We start from the raw sequence: 22,089 nt of genomic DNA, 5'->3' as shown, positions 1-22,089 counted from the left end.
TCATTTTGTAGTAATAAAAGCATTTTGTTAAAATTTATCAGATACGGGGAGGGGAAGATAATCTATTTGGCAGCATGAATCTGATTTGTAAAGACAATCAAAAAGGCCATTCAGAGAAACAAGTACATTTGTTTATGCTTGCAAGACAGCAGAAACAAAAGTAGAAATTAGTGGTTTGGAGGTGAGGATGACACAATTCATTTAATTTCAAATTGTTTCCAAATTTCTGTAAAAACTCCATATTTTTTACTCCAATGAAGTCCAAAATGTAAGTAATCTGGGGTGCTTTAAAAAAAAAAGGAAACAGAACAGCCTTAAGTCTTTAAAAATAGAGAGGGAATCAGAGTCACGTGCCTTGTTTGTCCCCATACATGATAAATGTTAATTCATGTCATTCCAAGCCTGACTCTTGCAGGTGCCAACCTTTCCTTTCCTGGCTGCTCCTCTTTCTCCCTCTCTTCTTAAAACTTCTGCTTTATTAGATTTCTTCGATGTACCTGGCTCTGGTTCCATCTGTGATACCCTCAGTGTCTTGTGAAATGACTACAACTTACCTTCTCATGTGTGTTTCTTGTTTGTCTTGCCCCTTTATTTTTTCTAAGGTCACTGGCCTTGGGTGTAGAGGTTTAAGCTCTCCTTGGGAAATTTTCTTCATGCTAATTGACAAATACAGCTCTGCTCTCTTTGCCTTCCAGCCTGTGTTTCAATCATTCTCTAGGCAGGGATCTCATTTTAATCAGCTGCTTCTGGACTGTCCCTTCTTTCTAGGCAAAGGAGTGGGGAGAAAGCAAACACACCTTGCAGTGGGCATAAAGAACTCAGTCCAGTAAACCTAAACACAGCTGGTGGAGCACAATAAAGTTTGATTAATTATTTATTACTATTAGAATACTGTTTACTGTTTAATATGCTGTTTACTAATTATTTGTTTAAAATGCAAGTTTGGGTAAATGTTTTAGTTTTAACTTTATGCTTAATGAGTCATTAAAGAAGGAAGGTAAATCTGTCACCTGTAAGGTGCTAACTAAATATAAACTCTGTCTTTTTTTTTTTTTTCTTTTTTTCTTTACCAGGCATTCGAGCTGTATTTTCTGGGCATTACCACAGGAATGCTGGAGGGTCCTACAAAGGCCTGGAAATGGTGGTGTCATCAGCTATAGGATGTCAGCTGGGACAGGATACACACGGCCTCCGAGTGGTGGTTGTGACAGAGGAGGAGGTGGTGCACAGATACTACAGCTTAACTGACCTGGGCAGCCATGGCATAGAGAAGGAGCTGCTGGATATGCTTGCTAAGCAAAAGTAGGCTGTAGCAAAAGAGATTTTTCTGTGTTAGATAAATGTAAACAGTTTCCTGAAGTTTCCCCAAGCAGAACTCAGATTTCTGACTGCAGTGTCCCAGAACAGGTCTCAGTTTGTTGTCGTCCTAAATAACAACGAAGCTGTTGACATGTTTTTCTTTTTGAAAATGAGACCTATGAGGAATATGGGAGAAGAGCAGAGCTAATATGGTAATGTGTGATTGAAAGGTACAGGTCTGAGAATTTTTGCTTTGCTCCTAGGTAATACTTTCTTATTACAGAGAAACTGGTGTCTGTAACCCTTTAACTTGCTAGGGTATTTCAAAACCAATAAATGTAGTAATTTCTGTTACCTTCTGGACAACATAAATGGGGCACATTTTACAGAAACAAATCTCAAAAAATGTGAAGTTAGCAGACTACTGGTGAATTTTAGCAACTTTTGGATCATATCCTATTACCTTGGTGTCATATTTTCTCCCATTTCCCACACTTTATTTTCTTAGCTCTTCAGAGCCAGGAGCAACAGGAGACACATTCTGGTTTGCAGTCACAGCTTGGGTTTCTGTTATATCTGTTATAAAGTTTTATATAATGTTATATAGTTTTATAGTTTCCATTATATAGTTTTATATAATGAAAAGTCTGTAAATGAGGCTGATATAAATGTCATTGACAGAAACTAAGGTGAAACAACTGCTTCCATTTTGAAATTTCACTGCCATTCAATTAGCACATATCCTGGCTCTAGCTATGGAAGTTGCAATAATTGCATGGGGAGAATATTCTGTACAGAATACTGTAATCAGAAGTCACTTTGTTGATTCCTAGACAAACAGAGAACTTTGATTTCCAAATGCAATGTAGAGTGCCTTACTGTAAGGCAATACAGAATACTACAAAATATTGAAAAGCCTAAAAAGTATGTTTTCTTCACTGCAATAAGTCTTTTAAAACAAATTTATAAAATAGTTTACATGCTGCAATCCACCTCTTTTTTTAGCAAGTGTATCTAATTTGTTGCAAATAAATTCTTCATGTAATTAAGTCATAGCTGTTGGGGTTTTTAAGTATTTTGTTGAACACATTACAATCCATGCCATGGGTTATCTGGAACTGGAGCTGGTGCAGCTTTGGCACCTGAAGAGGGAGGAACACAGAGAGCATCATTCATGCATTCTGTCCCGTTTTATGTATGTACTCACATACAACAGTGTTCCCTAGAGGGTATGACAGGTATTTAAAGATGGTGAAAGGTAGGGAATGCTGTGCTGAAGAGTCAGTTTAATTACATTTTAGTTACAACAGTTTATCAAGGAGTCTCCTTCAAGCCTGATTTATGAAACTGCTGAGACTGTAAAATCACCTTTGCCTTGCAGCAAGTGGCTGTACCTGCAGCTGGACAGGGCCCACCTGGGGACTGCAGCCCCATGGCAGCAGCTTGAGCAGAGGTAATGTTGGATTCAGAGAGAAAAGAGGTGATTTTGCTTTTATTCTCCAGCTGCTTTTGCTTAGCTGAATGTTTTCACAGTCTCATTTTCAGTAGAATGTGGAAAATGAGAGAACATTTTGTAGCCATATAATACAATCATGGGAAGGATATTTAACCATAGTTTGTGGCTGGACATTCCTGTATGTAGTAAAAAGTTACAAAAATAAGCTAAGAATGTGGTTTTTTTCCAGCATAAATAACAAATTGTGTTTCCTCACTTTTCTTAGTGTAATTAGCTGGTTAAGAATTAATACTGATGCTTTAACTAATTTGAAATGGCAGAGGTCCTTGCTGTCACTATGCCTCATCTTGTTTATGTCAAGAAAAATAAAATATGTTAAATTATGAAACAATTCACCCATGGAGACCCTAATTATAATTTAAAACAACATCTTTTGATGTTGAGGACATTATTTTGGTACCTCCAGCAGGGTTGGTAATTGTAACTCTCTGTCAGTGTCATCATATGACTGCCTTTAAAGCAAGATGTCACTCACAGTTCAAAGTGCTGGTGAAACGAGAGCAAGGGAGTCCTCCTGTTGTTGTGGGCTCAAGGGGCTGGACAGAGATTAAAAAACACCAAGTGACCACAGTTCATTTTGGTTTCTCTTAGGCTGCTAAAAGGATGAGATAAACTTCGATGTCTCTTATTAAATGAGAAAAATTCCCATTAGAACAGCAGAGGAACCTGTGAAGGTAACCAAATGCTACTGTAATTAAGTACAGTCTGAGGGGAGACTTGTGAACATGAGGCTAATGACTGAAAACAAAGTCTTTGGGAGAAATACTGGTTTTCCAGCTTCAGTGTAAGCAAATTTAAGAACACACTATTTCTGAACCTTTCCAAAAAGTCATTAAGACATGAGTACACTCTGCCTACTGCTTGCCTTTAGTGCATTTGGGTACAGCATCTCATCTTGCAGGTTTTAATGGAGGTAATATTTTTATAGAGCTACAGTATTCAGCTCGTGGAGATTAGAGACAGAAATGAAACATCTGTCTCATTAAAAATCACATTTTACACTGGCAGAAGTAAAGTCTCCCCTGGCACCCTTATTTGCAGACAGCCTATGCCATGGTCACTGCTTGATGATTCCTTTCTTAGCTCAGCTCAGCTACTTGGTTCCCAGTGTCTGGTGTTCCCAGACATTATCCTCAGCTGGTTCTATTCTGCTGTGAGAAAAATAACTGAAGACACATCTAATGTAAGCAAATCAAACAGCAGCAGGAAAACCTAAACATTTCCCTGCTTCACAGGGCCCAGGTCCCCATGTGTGTCATGGCACAAGTGGCTGTGTCACTGCAGGCTCATTGTGTCCCTGCTTGATGCTGGGAGAAAGCTGCTTCTGTTCATGCCCTCCCCGAGCCTTTCTGTGCAGACTCCAGCTGAACCCAGCAATGTCCTTTAGAGCAAGGGCAACCTTCACACACCCAGCAGTTCCCAGTGTGCCTGCTAACAAACCCTGACATTACCTGGCATCCCAGGATTCCCAGTCACCAGAGAAAAGCTGATTGGCATCAGAAAATTGTAAAGAGGGAATTTCCAGTTCATTAATACTCTGCATTTACCAGGAATGTCTCTGCTGACATGAGACACCACATTTCTGGCACATATGGAAGTGCAAAGCCAGGTGGTTTAGGGTGCAGGCACTGTGCTTGTGGACACTTCATTGGAAAATAATCCCTAAAAAAAGTGTAAAAACAAAACACATAATGGAGAAGAAGCATTAGACCAGCCTATTAAACCAGCTTCCAGCCTAAATGAAATACAACTGTGCAGCAGCAGATACAGAAGGGGTGAAGGGGTGTCCCCAGAAATCCCCCAACACTCCCAGAACTCAGGCAACACAGACAAATCAGAAGCTTTTCAAGCAATACAGAAAACACACCCAGAAAACACACTTCTCTTCAGGAAAAAAAAATTTAAAAATAAAAAAACTCCAAAAGCAAAACCACAACCCACAACTTAGGGAGCCATTACTTTTTTTTAATTGACATTTTCATATGTTTCTCTAGAAGTAATTTTCTCCATTAGCACTTTGTCAAATGCAGATAGTTTAGAACATTTCTACTAATAAACACCTCTTTTTTTCCTCTAGGAGACCCATTAAAGCGTCATCCTATTTAAATTTATAATGTTGTTATGTCACTTTTAGGCAGCCAGAAATTGAAACATCCATCTTCTAAATATATCCTTATCTTTCTGAAACATTGCTTAGAAAGGTCTAGCATTGTTAAAAAAACACAATCTGGCCTTTTAAATTAACTGGTAATGGCATTATCTGTATTCAAATCTTTCTCACCTGCCATATAAAAAAGACACAGCAATACAGGAAGGCAGCTCATACTGCTCTAACAAACCAAGATCCACAGCCCCACACAAGGCAGGCTGCCTGTCCAGGGGTTCCCTGGGTTGTGTCACCAGCACTGCAGGTAGGACGCTTCCCAACCTCTTCAGCTGTTGGAGCAATTGGAGATAGAGCTGGAGAGAAGTGATGTAGCACATGAGCTTTATAGAACAGTATTGTCACCCTCACCCCACCCTCAGTCCTTCGTGGGGATATTTAGGAAGTTATTTGGCATATTTAGAGGTATGATGACTGTAAAATGGTGTAATATTAATAATTCAAACTATTTCATTTTACCACAGTCCTGTACAGAAGATGAAGTGTTTATTACCAAAAATAAACTCCAGCAATAACTGGGATTGCTGTACTCATTCAGTACATTTCAGCATATTTTGTTGAGACTGCAGATTTCTACATTGTTCTTTAAGGTGTTCTACAATACAACTACATCAAAAACAGGACAAAAGAAGAGGATCTGTCATTCATGAAAAACACTAGGTTTTATCAGTACACCACCTCAATGCAGTAAGGATTACAGTATCAATCACTTCTCCAAGAAAGCAAGGTAAAAGAGAGAAATACCAGAGCATTCTGTCTGTGACCCAATTTGGGAACTGAGACAGACCAGTTATTGTTCAGAGAACAGCATTCCTTTTTACTGTGCAGCAACTTAACCAAGACAATAAATTCATGCATATTTTAAAATAATTCTATTTAAAAACACAGATGCTGCCAATCTTCCCAATCAAAGGACTTTTCATATTCCCTTTATTCAGTACACAGCCATGACAGGATAACTGTAAAGAAATATTTTGTAAAGTCTATTTCTGAGCCTTGTTTTCCATAGAATTTTGTTTGCTGTGGGTACAAGAGGAGGTAGTATTTTATATGTGGGTCATTCAAAATTAGTTCTACATTTTACAGACCGCACTTTTTATACAAATTAGTTTGTAGTAAAATCAGAGTTGAAGAAAAACTAACAGTTGGACAAAAATAGAGAAATATGAATACACAGCAAGGGGTGAGTAAACAATCCAAAGAGCAACAGAACCATGTTAAAATTCGCTTTGCAATAAGCTTTTTACGGAAAGAACTTGTATAAATGTATTTGTTTCACTGTTTTTCTTATGTGTACACTAGGCCATGTAGAATTTTCCTATTTTTCTTCTAGAAAAGCAGCTCACAGATTATTTCTAAGCCCTGTATTATCAATGCAGATATCTAACAACTCTCCTTATCCTAAGAAACAATGCAATCCTCATTTATTTCTCATTAAAGATGCATTGTAACACTAATCAGCTAAAGGTATTTTACTTGAAGCTTCTGAAGTTTATTTTTAAGTCTTCAACATGTTAATTGCTTTGCTTTGCCCTTGGGTTACCAGAAATTAAATACAAACACGACACTTCCTGTGGAAGTAAAGTAAAACCCATGAAATTTCTGTACTCTTACACAACACTACAGCAGTGAAAATTAAAGCATGTACATTTATTGCTTACTATTTCTGCTTGATTCTCCCTTCCTCACTCCCCCCCTCTTTCTTTAAATCAGCAGAGTAAATAATTGCTCACCTTGCTGACTTCAATGATTAGTTGCAACTGCTGAACTTCAGGACATTTCCTACTTCTGAGTGTGCTTCTGCTTCCTTCCGCCTGTGCTCCTGTACTGCACACCCTGGGGAGAAAATCCAGTTGCACAGATCATAGGGGCCAGAGAGATGCCTGCCCTGGTTAGGGCAGTCTGGCTAATCAAGGTCTCTGAGCCTTGAACAGGAATCTGCAATAATGTATAATTGTCAGCCAGTTCAGTGCAGAGAAGGGCATTAAGTTACTCAAGGTTCTTTTTATTTCCTTCCACATATTCATTAGTAAAAGTCTTGGTGTTGTTTTATGATTTGCAAATGTAGAAAGGGGATTTGTTACAGAATTCAATTAAGCAACCTCTGCACTGTATCTGAAGGCAGACTGTCCCTGGATGAACCTGCTGCTGTTCCCAAGTTTCAGGTAAGGAACTGTGGACTCTGGGATCTGTCACCCAGCAGCATTGTCTCAGTGCTTCCCACAGTGGTAGGAGGCAAAAGCCACTTAACTTTAGGACAGTGAGAAATCTCTCAGTTACAGGAGGACCTGCTGATTAGCATTCCCAGTTTTAATTAAATCTGGTGTAGCTACTGCCCTTGGGGACTGAAACATAGTGAAGATATTGTTTTGAAATTAGGACATAGCCTGGCAGAGGCTGAGCAGCAGAGCTGTAGTTGGCTGGAAACCAGACACACTTAGAGATCTGACAGAGGCTCGGACTCCAACTCTACAGCCAAATCTCCCTTAACCAGGCCACAAGAATTGACCTCTTCATTTTTAAGTAAAGTTCAAGCCAGGATTGGAATTAGCTGGGTCCTTTAGCATGAGAAACTGTTCAACCCAAGCATTTCTTTGCAGTAAAATTTCTTTGCAGTCTATTAACACTGGAAAGATTCCCCATTTCTCCTGGGGAGATAATCCTTTCATTACTCCTGCTGACTTCTCTCATTCTCCTCTGGCTGTTGTCACTCTCTGTCTCAAAGATGAGCAAAGCCAGAGCTCCAGGCACACATTCAGGGCAAGCCTTCATCTCCCAGGTACACTGTAAATTCTTACTGATCTTCCCACTCAGCTCACTTGTGGTTTTTACCATTTCAGCTACCACTACACAAAGGATATTGAATTATTCCTCCCGTGAACCCTGAATGAATGGCATTTTAAGTAAGGTCTGTTAATGAGACAGAGATCAAACTGATGCTTGATGGCAACACTCAGAATTTTTCAGCATAACATTAAAAAATTATCCAGTTCATAGTTCACTCTCAGTAGTAGCATTAGTATTTCCAACACACCACAGACTAACTGGTGAATATTATGCCTATTACAAAATAATAAACATGAAGGGAATTATTTGGCAAATCTGATCAATTTTTAATTTTAATGAATTTTTAATTTACTATATTTTAAGATAAATAAATCACTTCTTACCCTAAAAAATATAGAATATAATTAGGACTCTATCCTGATAGTTCTAAAAGTGTCATTAAGCATAAAAATCCTTAATGTAATAATTAATAATAAGGTTTATTTCTTACCTTCTGAACTTACAGTTTGCTTAACATTTGCAATTTTCTTTTGAAGCTCTTTATATACATTAAACTAATAGAACATGAATTGCTGCAATATACTTATATTGTATGAGGATATAATATCTTATGTACCTGTTTCTGGGGTGTCTCAATACAGTCTTACAGCTTTGTTCTCAGATATTACTCTCTTTTTCTGCTTTATATCAACGCTAGAAATACTCCGTTACAAGAAGTTTCTATATTAGTGCAGCAAGGAATGTATTTGTAGAAGTAACTCTAAACATCTAAGCAAAGTATTTCCAAATGTTATTATTTTTTAAAAATCCAAAACTTGAGGATTTTTAGTTATTATGCTGGATGCATGGATGAATGCAATTATATCTTTATTATTCTGCACTGACCCATCAGCCCATCTGGGGCTGGAGACATGAGCTGTCTTCTCTGCAGGAAAACACTGAAGTAGCCTCATACAAGGCCATAAAGAAATTGTAATGACTCATTTTCTTAAAAACATCAGTGTTTTCCAGGTTAGGGGTGAAAAATGGCGTCATTGTTAAATCTCTGAGTTAAGAAGAACAGTCAAGCTAAAACAAAAACAACTTAGAAACTGCATTCTTCAACACAATAAAACCCCTGCAAATATAGAGCACATCCATCAGTACCATTTATTTCTCAGCTGGGGAACTCACAGTACCTTTTCTTCAACATTTAAGCTCATCTTTGACTCATTAATTTAATACTACCAGAAAACTAAATTATGTCCAGTGGTTTCATGCAGAAATGGCCTCCAACTGTGCACAGGCTTTTTAATGGGGTGAAACACTGAAACATCACAAAGGGAACAGGGTAAGCTGAGTTTCCAGGAGGCTCTTGTGATTTCAGACACTAATTATGACAACTTAAATTCAATACAATTATTTTAAATTAACACCTAGGCCCAGAAATAGACAGGAAAATTGTCCAGCTGGCTCTCCACATTCAGAGACTTAATAAAGAAGCAAGAAGAAGAAAGGATAGACAGGTAGATTTTTTTTTTCCTCAAACAGAACTTTCCTTGACTGAACTCTGCCTGCAAACTGGTACCATGACAGTAACTAATGTACTACTGAATATGTGCACTGCACCTTTTTATCACCTCAGCCCTGAGCAGGTAATATTTCAGTGCTGAGTACTGAACAAGACATGTGACTAATGCATTTTAATGGATTAAAAGTCTTGATAAAAATAACTATTTAGCAAAGAAAGCTTTTTAGTAAAAGAAAACCTTATGTGTTTGAATAGTCTTACAGCCTTTGCAAAGTAGAACCAAATTTCACTCAAATTAAGACTCTAAAACCCTTCAGAAACGTTATTCAAAAACATTTTGATATGCTGGAATTGTTAGCCCCTTTCTAAGTGATGTCAAAGGAGAAGAAATTAAAAACTTCATAATCCTCCAAAATATCCTAATTTCATTACTTGACCTCGTATCAGACTATTTGGAAGAGTTGTATTCAGGAATGTCAGCCTGTCATCATCTCCACTCCTGGACATTAAATTTCACCAGGTGAATTGTAGAAGTAGCAAAGGTACTGGTAAATTTATTATCTAATATTTAGCCCCAAACAAAACATGTGGAAGTAATTGTATTTCCTTACCCTGCTTCCAAATTAGAATGTTACTACTTTGAACTAAGGCATATCAAATGCTAGGAACATATTTATGTATATAGTTCTAATTAGTGAATTAAATTGTTGAACCTTCTCTAAAAGCCCTTGTGCTTACTCTAAAGGAATTAGAGCAAGAAGGAGCTAGTCAGTATTTCAAATCCTCTGAAGTGCTGCTGTGTTGTTCCTTAAAGGCCACTGAAAACAGAATCTACATAAGGTTTGATATAAAGGTGTAAATTTGAAGTTTACATCTGGTTACAAAGTGCCTTTGAATGCTAAACAAGTTTGGAAATTTCTGATTAGCTGACAATGATCTTATGAGATGTTATGTTCAGAAAATGCATAATTAGAACTCCCCCTCATCTTTACACATAACTTCACTGTGTGTTAACAAAGAGAAAGTCCCAGTGAGGGATGCTTCCAACTGCTGTTGCACTCATCACATGCCTTTGACTTCACTCTCAGCAGCAGATTTTCCACTTTCTGCTGGATGATGCTGCTTAAAGGGAAACGGGGAGAAAGCAAGCAAAATACTGCTTTGAGGTATGAAAAACAGTACAGATCCTCTACTGCCTTCTGCTGCAAACAGAGAGACGATCTGTTGGGATGACAGGCTGAACTCCTGAAAGAAAAAGGAGTCCCTGCCCTTGAGAGAGCTCCAGAGCTGGAGGCAGTTGATAGAGCTCATTGATCAGTGGCTGGGTTGGGAAGTGTGAGGCTGAGCAGTGCTCCTGGTGGCACTGCCAGCAGCACAGAGAACTCTCTGTCCAAAGAGCAGTGGAGGTTTCTTTTGAAAATGTGTGCACATTGAGGGAGAATGCATGAAAAAAAGGCCTTTTCATATCTGTGTTCAACACATGCACTTTTTTAATCATACCAGAGTGTGCTTTAACACACAGCCAGCCTCTTCAACATTGCCATGCAGCCCAACACCCTCCAGGGACAGCTTGTTCAGCTGCCATGATCTTTGCAGACAGGCCCAGCTGAAAGCTTTCACACCATTATTGATTAAACTTGCCAATGAGCTACAAATTGCAAAAATCTTTATGAAGCTCTTTCCAACATTTGTCTCAAGAAATGTTGATCTGATAATTCACCTCTGGCAGACAGCAGTTTTCAGTCAACATTTCCTTTTCTTTCCATTCCAGGTGGTATAATACAACTAAAGAAATCTGGGTGATTGAGTGAGTTGAAAAAAAAAATGAAGCATTTGTTCAAAAGACTGAAACCCACAGTCAAAATGAGGCACAGATTTTAAAAGCAGCAGGAAGCATTAACATTTCTATGTTACAGAGTACATCTCAGTCATACAAGAAGAATTGCATAAGCTTTTCCACCATTGTGGTGAAAAATAGTTTTTCTTAAATAGAATGGAAGAATTTGTAGCCTGACATTTATTTCTGTGCCAATAGCAAATGTGCTCTCAGTCTCCCCAAATTCCATCCATCTGAGGGCTGAAGAGAGAAAATAGGGCAGCACCTCTGGGGGACAGTGTGTATGTGTAGTTTCAGAAAGGACAGCAAAACCATTTGAGTGGTCCAGAACATTTATAGAAGTTATATTAGTAAATGTTTTTCAAGTTCTGTGTCTGTTATAGTATTTCTCAAACACACAAACAGTGCCCTTACATTTAGTCCTCTACCTCCCCTCTACAAATTTGGGGATGACCAGTGGCAGAAGAGGGTTGCCTGCCTTATAGAGAAGGAGATTTGCCAGGTATTTTTACAATTGTTTTTTTAGTTTCATTGACAAATGCTTGATTTTCTTAATGCTGCCCCAGTCAATAACAGACCAGGTTTTCAAAGTCAACTAAGCACCAGCCATCCCTCCTAGTCTCTGTGATTCCATCCCATTTGAGTTCATCAGTCAATCAGGGGAAAGTCCTGGCAAACAATGAGGATATTATGGACCATGGAGGACTGAGCTACAGAACTGCACATCCTGACACAGCTGCCAGCCTGAACCAGGCTTGGAAAGCTCCAGCAGCCTCAATGCTCCACTGAAAGGAGCAGGAGAGCACAGGCTCAGAATCCTGTCTTTAAGATGGTCAGAAACTGCAGTAACCACCTTGTGCTGGGGAGCAAAGGAACAAAATCAAAGTGAGTAATTGCAAGTTATTTTGTCTGCTGATTACAGTTACTTAAGTTCTACAATGTAGTATCTGCTGTTATTTAAGATTGGGTTATTTGCACTTTGCAAGGAGAGAAGAAAACAGATCTGCATATGAAAGGTGACACTTCTGAAAGCAAATGCTGGCTTAGAGATGTAAATATTTCAAAAATATTTATACATTTCTGCTTTCAAATCCCCATGTTTAGACACTGAGGTTTTCATCTGAATAGAGACTGACCTTTACTATCACTGAGTTCACTGAGAATTAAAGGCCAAGAACTCAGGGAAAAGTAATTTTGACAACCATCCATTAGGATGAGCCTAACCATTGCCCTCCAAATAGCTTTCTCCTTTGAATATACAAGAGCTGTCAGCATATAGAGCCATCAGAACTGAATATTGAAAAAATAAAGCAGCCTAAGGGGTGCAATAAGACACATTAATCTGGAACTCCACTTCTAATCCAACTTAAAGAGTGCTTACGATCATAACTAAATTACAGAATTCCTGAGAATTTTTACTACTTTGGACTCTGGAAAAATGAGGCTAGAATAATATTTCAGGGCTCTGTTTTGATATTATCTCACTGATTTGAACTATTCTTAATTTCAACTAATGACAATTTCCCTTGGCTTTTTGAACATTAAAATTAAACTGGGTTACTCTCTTTGTCATAATGATTATATGGAACATAGATTAAGGCAGCCAAATTAACTTGCTTCAGACACACTGATAAATTTGTTAGATTCTTCCTGCACATGCCAGATCATCATCTGACTAATTATGCTTCAACAATGTGCCTCGTTGACTGTGATACCTCTTTCATGATGATCAATGAACACTTTTCTCTTTTCTAAATAAAAATGAAATATATGTTATTTTTATAGTCAAATCAAGTTTTGAATCCAACAGTGATTGCAAATACAGTAAGCAAGAGCATAATACAATATATCAAAATTTCTGTGCAACACATTAAATCCTGGTATCCTGTGGAGACATAATCACATTAGAGCTCTAAGCACATGTAATACTTCTATTTCTTGACATGTTGGGAAAAAGAAGAAACTTTAGATCATTGAAATGATCTCATATTCATATACTACCTCTAGAACTATGTCACATGGCAGCAGGTTATACTCTCCTTCACATTGCTGTTGGGTAGCATATTCATATGCATGCAAGTCTCAAATAAGTAGAGCCACTTCTTTTGACTGAATTTCAATAGAAACAAACAAAAAGAAATCCTAAGACTTTCAGGCTCTAAGATACACTCTCCAGTCCAGAATAAGTGATCCCAAAACTTTGATTCCAGCCTCACGTACTCTGTGACGAGTCCTTCTGTAAGCAAGGGTTGTAATGGATATCAACTCCCAAGGGAAGGGTTTAGCAAAGCCCATCAGCAAGTTGAGCAGAAGTGTCCAGGACTGTCCTTCATGGTCAAGGAGTAATAAAGCAGCTGAGTATCAATAATGTGCTTTGTTAAACAGCTGATGGCCTGGGAATACCCTGAGAAGGTAAATGAACCAAGGAATGGAAGCACAACTTCCCAGAGGTGTGGGGAGCTGTATCAAGGAGCGTGGCCTACATGAGTCCTCTCCAGGCCTCCATGAACTGTTCTGCCACAGTAAAGAGTTCTCATACATTGGTGTGCAAGTGCAGAATTATTTTGGAGGCAACAAAACATTCCTGCAATACCCCTACTTGTGCAATTTTTGTCTGCAAAGATTAAAAAAAAATTATTTTCACTTTGTTTCATGCATGCAGGTACACTTGTTGTACATACAGACACTCTTGTTAATATATCAGAGAAAATTTTATTTTGAAAGGGACCTCTGGATGTCATCTACGCAGACCCTGCTCAGAGCATGCACTTAAGCTGAAATAAACACATAACCTCTTCTTCCCTTGACAATCAGCATGAAATATTTGTGAAAAATAAATTTTACTTTGGCACCCTCTAATCGCAGTTCCAGTTACTGTTCCATTTTTATTAAAGAAAATACAATGATATTAGAAGTTCAGTGACCTGGCTTCACACTCTGGATAGCCATGCTATTTTGCAGACTTTTTTTGCTGGTCTTTAAGTTGGCAAATTGGAATGTAATGTCACACAAACAGCAGATGTCCCAACATCTGCAACTACCTGGAATTTTACTCCAAAAATTCCATTCCACTTGAAACAGAGATTGAAGTCCTTTGTAGCAAATGAGGACAAGGTTATTTTGTAAGAATCTAGTTGTTAGAAAGTTATTTTTATTCATATCATTAAAACCTGTCTTACTTGTTCAAAGAGAATGCCAATCTGATCTACTGATCACAGCTTTTGAATATCCATGTTTTTAAACTTTTAGAGTGCATGAATCCATGCATTAAAAAAGAGATGTACTTTTGTATTTCATCTTTTAGGAGATTTATATTGTAGACATACAAAATTTGTCTCCCAATTATTTTTGTCAAGATGAGGGAAAAAGTAATTTATATCTATTAAATTCCTACAGCTAGAACCACACTCCACTGAGAGTATACCTTAAGCAAACCTTAAGAAATTCTGACTTGCTTTCTTCTCTAATAAATTTTGCAGAAACAAAAAATATACATGGAATAAGATAAATGAATGAGCTCTGGGGTTTTTTCTTATTTATTTGCTTGTTTGCTTCATGTAATCTACAAAGTCACATGTAGGGTAAGTACCACTAAAACTCCCTAACATCAACCTGAATTGTAGTCCACACCACATGGACAACATGACAGTCTGAAAACAGGGAGATGTCACATTAGTGCTGACCTTTGAATATCAGTTCATGCAAATGGGTGACTGAAGCATCCTTATCCTTTGGCAGGCCTCTCCCACTATTGGCAATTCTTGAAATCTGTAGCAAATCTCTCAGTTCTTGTTCCATTTGCCTCATGTAAATTTCAGCTCACATCAGAAGAATCTCACTTGTGATATATTAATTACTCTTTTCTCATTGCTCTGCCCTGGATTTCACTAGATTTCTTTTTAAGTCAGTGCCCTTGCCACAGGCAGTGAACATCCAGCACCATTACAGAATTATTACAAGCCGAGCACTTCTGTCCAAAGGCTCTTATCACCTTAAGACCACAAGCTGCAGGGAGCAACTGTCAAGATTATGTTCAATAATTTACAGTACACCAGATCCTGATGACCATATGATATTGATATTAAATCTGATTTCATCTGCACCAGTGTGCTTATCAATGTGCTTTATCTGTCTCCATGCTTTCTGGAGATGGAAAGTACCTTTTTAAGATTCTGTTGGGTTAATGCTGGCTTTATTTTTCTCTCCTCAATAGTTCTCTTTTGACAATAGAAATAATAAACAATATCTGGAATACATGTGCATTACAAGTTTGCAAGGCTGTCTTAGGAAGTAGATTGGAAGGATGATCTATATGAATTTTATGAACCTATTGAATGTTTCCGTATTTCATCCATGTATGACTTCAGATACTTTCTCAAATACAAAGAGCACTTTGGTGAAATGGAGGCAAAAACATAATTTGTGTTATGGCAGGAGCTATCAAATCTGGAGGGAATTTTTGAGGAGGCTTCCCTGGAAGAAGCTATTTGAAAAAGCAGCATTTGGGAAGGCATCAAATCAGCAATTGTCAAAGTAATAAGATTCCACATAACACACCAGCCAAAAAACATCCCTTGCCACTTATAACATTAGTTTATTCACAGTCCTGCTCTTCATTGGCATAATATAATAAATATGCAAATTTAGTCATTGTTAATGACATCAGTTATTTCCCACTTTTGCTTTAAAACCCAATGGAAAAGAGTTACTGCTATATATGTATCTGCTGTTTAGCAGGCACATAAGACCCACCAGAAGATTACATATATTCTGATTTTCCTGATTTCTTCATCTGGTTATGAATTTTTCTCCTTATAAATAAGTACCAGGCCAGTGTCATGGGACTCTTAACATAAGCACAGCAACAGCAGCAAAAATCAGGATCTACTTCTCTTCTGTAAGACTCCCTGAGGAACTATATCTGATGACTCAGACACTTTACTACTTGTTTATGGTGTTTGTATGCACAGAGCTGTGGGAAATGATAAAAGCTGGTACCTGCGGGTAAAGGAATAAGAAAATAGAAAGATGACTGATCAAAGCATATGTTTCTGCCTGCCTGATTATAAATAAAGGAAAAGAAATGAAAAAACACTAAGTTCTAGGTCACTTATAGCAATACTTATCAAGAGTGACTGGCTGGATGTTCATCAAATGGCAAAGCAGTCTGCTCAAAGATTGGGCACCAGACTGTCACCTTCCACACATGTGCTCCTAGGCCAGCTCCTGTTCCGCCCATCTGCAGCAGCCAAGATGTGTCATCAACATAACAGATGCAGGTGATCCCTTTCCACCCCAAAGGAGAAAAAGGTCAACAGGAAGCCTGCAGGTAACACAAAGATCCCAAAGGAATGCTTCTCTCCCTATCCTCACACGGAGGCAGACCTCGTGTAGCTGCTATAGACAAACCCTGCCACATATCAATGATGCTTTCCAGAAAAATTCAACAGTTGGAATTCAATAAACAGTGGAGCCATTTCCCCCATAAGAATTCACTTAGCAGCAGGGGACTGCATGCAGATTTATGATAAACACAGGGACAGTACAGCGTAAGAGTCTCGCATTCAAAACCCAACATGATGCCATGAGAAAAGAGATTTCAGAGGCACAAACAGAAAACAAAGACCACAGGGATGCTGCTTGTGCAGTCACCCAACAAGATTCTCTGTGCATTTTTACTGTTGTTGGTGTTATGATCAACACCAGAACTCCCAAGGAATGGACAGAGGAGTGACAAACAGTGGAGTGTTATTGCCTCTCTTCTGCACTGCAGGGTTTCATTATTCCCAGGTGGTGGATCTAAGCAACCAAATTAATTTAGCATACTCACCACTGAGCATGTACTGAAGTTGCATAAAAGAAATGTATTTTGCAGGAATATTCTCCCAGTACCCTTTCACCACAAAAATGTTACAAGATGCAAAGTCTGAAAGGTCCATCCCAGGCAGTAAGCAGCTCGGAAAGTCTAAGACAATCCTCATAGGATAACAAGACCTACTCAGATTTCTGTAAGCCAGTAAGCACTGGGGAAAAGCTTATCAAAAGGCAATTCTTGTAAGATTTTTTTTTAACTGAAAGGAAATTCCTTGAGGTAGATGCCTATTTTTTATTACTTCATCTTAAAATAAATCTGCAAGAAAACCTTAAGTTTCTTGAGGATAAGAGTCTTAAAAAAAAAGAAACAGTAATACCCAAGTAAGTCTTATATAATCTTTCAAAACATTCAAAGAATATGGAAATAATGTTAAGAACTCTTCAAGAGTCTCCCAGACCCTACAGCATCCTGAGAACAGGAACTGTGAGATAGACTGTCTTGTAGTATTAAACATATCAACACTTCGTTATTACTAATGGCTCTGTGAAATGGATGGAAACACTTCACAGTGTAACTGCCACACAGATGAATAAGCAAATCCAATTTGATATATTAGCAGACTAAAGAACAGAGCAAGACAATTCATTGTTGTCATAAGGAAAGTTTATGACAAAAGCAGGTGTATTTGTGTTCATCCCTAGTATGCAATCTCCAAAACCATCACTCAGATGACAACAGCTTTCAATGAAGATCCATAATGATAAATAGCTTTTTCATATAGCAAAACCATAAATCCCTTTTCCATTTTTCTTAAATGTCTTAATGCTAATTATGACATAGATGTTATATTTGCATCCCTTTTGGGGCTGTATATTTACTGCTTATATGCAAACCTGAAATAAAAGATTGGAAAAGTCACTAAGCTTAGTCTAAATTTGAATACAGTAAATGTTATAAAAAGCAAGGCAGCTAGAAAGGCAAAGGAATATGAAGTAATAGATTTACATTCTACAATTCATTCATATGGACAAGAAGGGGATTAAATGAAAATCTGGGAAATCTGGATATTTTATTTCCTTTCCCTTTTGCCTTCTACCTCCCCAGAAGGCAGAGTTTGCATCATGTATTTTCCCTTTAGAATTTTTGTTTGCCGTTTCCAGTTTAATAGTTAGTTTGCTATTTACTGTTGAAAAACAAGAAAACAGAGCTAATGGCGAGCCTGCTACCCTGCACAGTTCATCGTTTAGAAAACCTAATATTTGGAAGTGTGTACACATGTTTTGCAAAAACCCTACAAAGACCAGAGCTTCTTTTAAAAGAAATAATATGTGAATATTTCTGTTCCGCAGCTTTATTATTAAATCACATATGTCCATTACCAACAGTGTCAGATTTAAATCACTAGCATTAGTTATTCCAGAACTGCTTGGAAATATTGCCAGTGTAAGGAGAGGTCAAAATGACTAAGTAACCACAGCAAGAATGAAAAGTCTAAGAAATGTGGTGTCCAAAGGTAACACCAGACTATTTGTGAAAACCACCCACACTGACTCCAAATACATGGAAGATAAACCCTACAAAAGGATGATAATGTAGAGACTTATTCAATAAGAATCACCTAAATGTAAAAGCTGAAGAAACTGGAAAACCCACCAAATTTCATTACAATTCCTGTTCTCTCGCACAGATTTTTTCTGATATTAAAAGACAAGGGACAGCAGGTCTGCTTCTGTTCATGCCCTATCATTTTAGAATTCATACCAAGTGACTTTAGAACTGATCTCACAAGTCACTCTGAAAGTAGGAAATTGTGCAAACCTGGGGTTCAGGCAATGATCTCAAATAGCGATGTTGACATGGGACACATCCATCCAGAGGCTATTATGCCATGCCTGAGTGTTTTATAGCACTTCTTCTTTCCTAGTGTAGCCAGAAGATCAGGTTGGGTGCTCTTATGTGGAAAATGATGCTTCATTTTCAAACACTAAAGAAATCTCCCTAATCTCCCAGAGAAACAGGAAAGTAGATTCGCTATGTATAGAAAGTATGGAAATAAGAGGTGGAGCTGTGTCTTCTAGAGGAGTCATCCCAGCATCTCTACTTTAGTGGTACAGAAGGAAAGCCAGAGGGGAAAATTACCCTTTTCATGATCTTCATAGGAAAGGCACAAACTTTCTTTTCACACAGGAGAACACAACAGGCATTCAGTCCTGGGTTATTGCGAAGGAGGAGAGAAGACACAGCACTTCAAAGGCAGCAGTGATGTACCCAATAATTGCCTACGATAAACATGCACAGAACCCAATGATTAATGCTTGAATCCCTGAACTCCTCTACAGTTCACCTTCGAGAAACACACCCTGATCTACCATCCTTCTTCCATTTAACCTTTACATCCTCTGCTTTCAGCAAGTTCATTCATTAAGTGAGAGCTTGGCAAAGATTTCTGGTTCTGCTAAAGAAAGCCACACACACACACATTCAACACCAGCTCAAAGACTGTTTTTTCCAAGCCCTCACAGCTCTGTGCGAGTCAGGAATGCAAACACCTACACTTCACAAGAGACACAGCTATAATGATCCAAAACACTCCCAACCAATGTGTACAAATACATCAATACTCCAGGAGAAAACATGGCCTGTGACTGCCTCTGCTCCTTGAATCGTAATGAATTATCCTCCCACCTCTAAAAGCAGCAGAGACCAATACTGGACTAATTTTATTTTTTTTTAATATGAGGGTTTGTGAGGGTTATCATACTATCTAATTTTTCTATATGTTTACCACAGTTTTTTCTTAACTAAATCAGCCATTGTTATCTTGGTGGTTTGCAGTGTGCCATACACTAATTAGCACAAGACTCAAGGATTATTTTTTGTTTGTTTGTAGGTTTTTTAATCACCGGTAATAAGAAACCCCATGAACATGAACCACATGGGATTTTCTTGCTCCACAGCCATTATGCTGCAGATCAAGCTGTGAAAGACTTTCTAGACCACTTTGCTGCAGGTGCTGGGGAGTTTTGCTCCATATTTTAAGAACTATTTTCTGTTCCATGTTTTGAGAACTAATGAAGTAACTCCTTGTGGTCCAGATATTATTTTTCATTTACTTCACACCTATCCTTTTTTCAAATGCAGAAGTTGTCCAAAACTCTTCACAATGAAAGATAGGTTTCTCCTACAGAAATGTACAGACTAAACATGCACTCACCTGTATCTGATGTACATTTCACTTGCCCCGTAAAGAGAACAACAGGGGCTGCTTCCAGGGCTGCATAAAAAATGCTGTCCTTAGGTAGTTATATAATTTCCCTTTGTCAGATAGCTATTCCTTGCATATGACTGGCAAGCCAGAGACTTGGTTTATTTGTAGCCGCTTCCGCTCAGAATTTCCAAGAAGTGACAGTATCATCAGTCCACTGAGTCACAGACACTGCAAATAAAGCAGCCTCTGCATGACAGCTTGTCATTCCTTTAAGAAATTCCACTTTTGTCAACATCTTCCATAACATATTACAATACGTGAGGTAAACTTTGAATAAAAATGCACAATCACAGTTTAGGAATAACAATATCCTCTATTTTTGAATTCTTAATGATAACAGGGTTTAGTGTTTAGACTGAAGGATTAGGAAATGGTATTCATAAATTCTTTTCCTTGCTCTGCCAATGACTTTCTCTTTCTGACAGTGTTAATGGGCTTATTTTGTAATGCTGATCCATAACATATTAATGCAACTGAAACATACTGGCCAGACTTGCTGCGGTCCCATCTGTCATTCCAGGAAAGTTACTCATATCTGTGTCTCCTTCTGTAGTCTATCAAAAGCTGAGGACAATTGCATTTACCAATTTGATGGGGTGCTATACAATTAACTGAAACCACATACAATACATAATCTGTGAGCAGTTAGATATAATTGGCTAAAGAACTATGAAGAACTGCTACTTAAACTTGTATTAAAATTACAACTGAATTAAGTCCTGTCCCATTACACAAATCAAGTCCTTCTGGGGCCTGGAAACTTCAGTTTACTTGTTGTAAACTTCATTTTAGATTAATTTGCCTGGTGAGTGCTGCTGAAGTAAAGTACCAAGGGAAAAACGAATATACTCAAAGACAAAAGATCATCGACTCTATAACATGGACTGAACAGAGAAAGGACAAAGGTTTCGAGTTTATTTTTGAAGAGATAAAAGTTTTCTGGTCTCCAAGCTTTCTGAGGTTTTTCATCTATAGCACAAATACCTGTTTAGGAATGAGTTGTGATTTTAAGTTTCAAAAACCAATTATGAAGTTAAAGTATTTTTGCTATATATTTTGTAAAAATAAGTGAACCGTTTGCCAAATGAGCTAACGACATTAATAGTGAGAGCAGACGACTCACATCCCTTGTGACAAAGGGTAACTATTGATCTTCCTGAGGAGGGAGAAAAGGCAGGTTTCCTACAGAAGCTCCTGCCTTACCAAGTCTCACATTAAAAGCCTCCGGATTCCTCTTTTATGAGTAACTATATTACTTCCCTCAGTGACAAGTGTTGCAAATTGAGTAAATAGTAGCAAGAAAAAAATCATTTAAATTTTGACACCTCCTCCTCTATTAATTCACGAGTTCCTTCCTCGTTTAGCTTGCCAAGGAAGAACAAAAGAAGCGAGGCAGCCATAAGGGAAATAGCGTAAAGGGCTGAGCAGTGAAGAGCCTGGTGGCATTTCGCATTTCACAGACAGACATTAAACATCTGCTGCCTTTCTGCTCAGCCGGCAGCCACCCCGGCCAGCCGCGGCACGCCGGGGACACGGCAGCTCCGGGCTTCCCACAGCGCCTTCTCCCCGCAGAGCTCTGGAACCTTGGCGGGTCACCCGCGGGCAACACAAACGTTAGGGCTAAAAGCTCTGTTTTAAAATAGTATTCCTATTAAAGTCCTCCATGCCAGGGAGGTCAGGGGAGGCGAGCAGGGCGCCTCAGGGCAGGGCACGGCAGGGCAGGGTTAGGTCGGGTCCTCAGGGCGGGGCAGGGCAGGGCAGAGTCCTCAGACGGTTCTAGAAACTGCCCGGCCGATTCCCCGGCGGTCCGCACGCAGCCGTGGTGGCTCGGAACACTTTCCTGAGGGAAACCCGGGCACCCCGGGACAAGGGCGGGCCGCTTGTGAAACAAAC

General features: G+C 38.5%; 1 protein-coding gene across 1 annotated transcript in view; it reads left to right on the top strand.

The window, feature by feature from the left end:
* Positions 1-3,143, top strand: part of CPPED1 (calcineurin like phosphoesterase domain containing 1) — a 40,229-nt gene extending 37,086 nt beyond the window's left edge. The window contains exon 4 of the mRNA XM_031056489.1: positions 1,074-3,143. Coding sequence (XP_030912349.1) covers positions 1,074-1,306 — 233 coding nt within the window. The 3' untranslated portion in view covers positions 1,307-3,143. The remainder of the gene's footprint in view (positions 1-1,073) is intronic.
* The last annotated feature ends 18,946 nt before the right edge of the window (positions 3,144-22,089 follow it).

Source organism: Geospiza fortis, unplaced genomic scaffold (assembly GCF_000277835.1).
Source record: "Geospiza fortis unplaced genomic scaffold, GeoFor_1.0 scaffold237, whole genome shotgun sequence".
Taxonomy (NCBI): domain Eukaryota; kingdom Metazoa; phylum Chordata; class Aves; order Passeriformes; family Thraupidae; genus Geospiza; species Geospiza fortis.
This window is presented reverse-complemented; position numbering and strand designations above follow the sequence as displayed.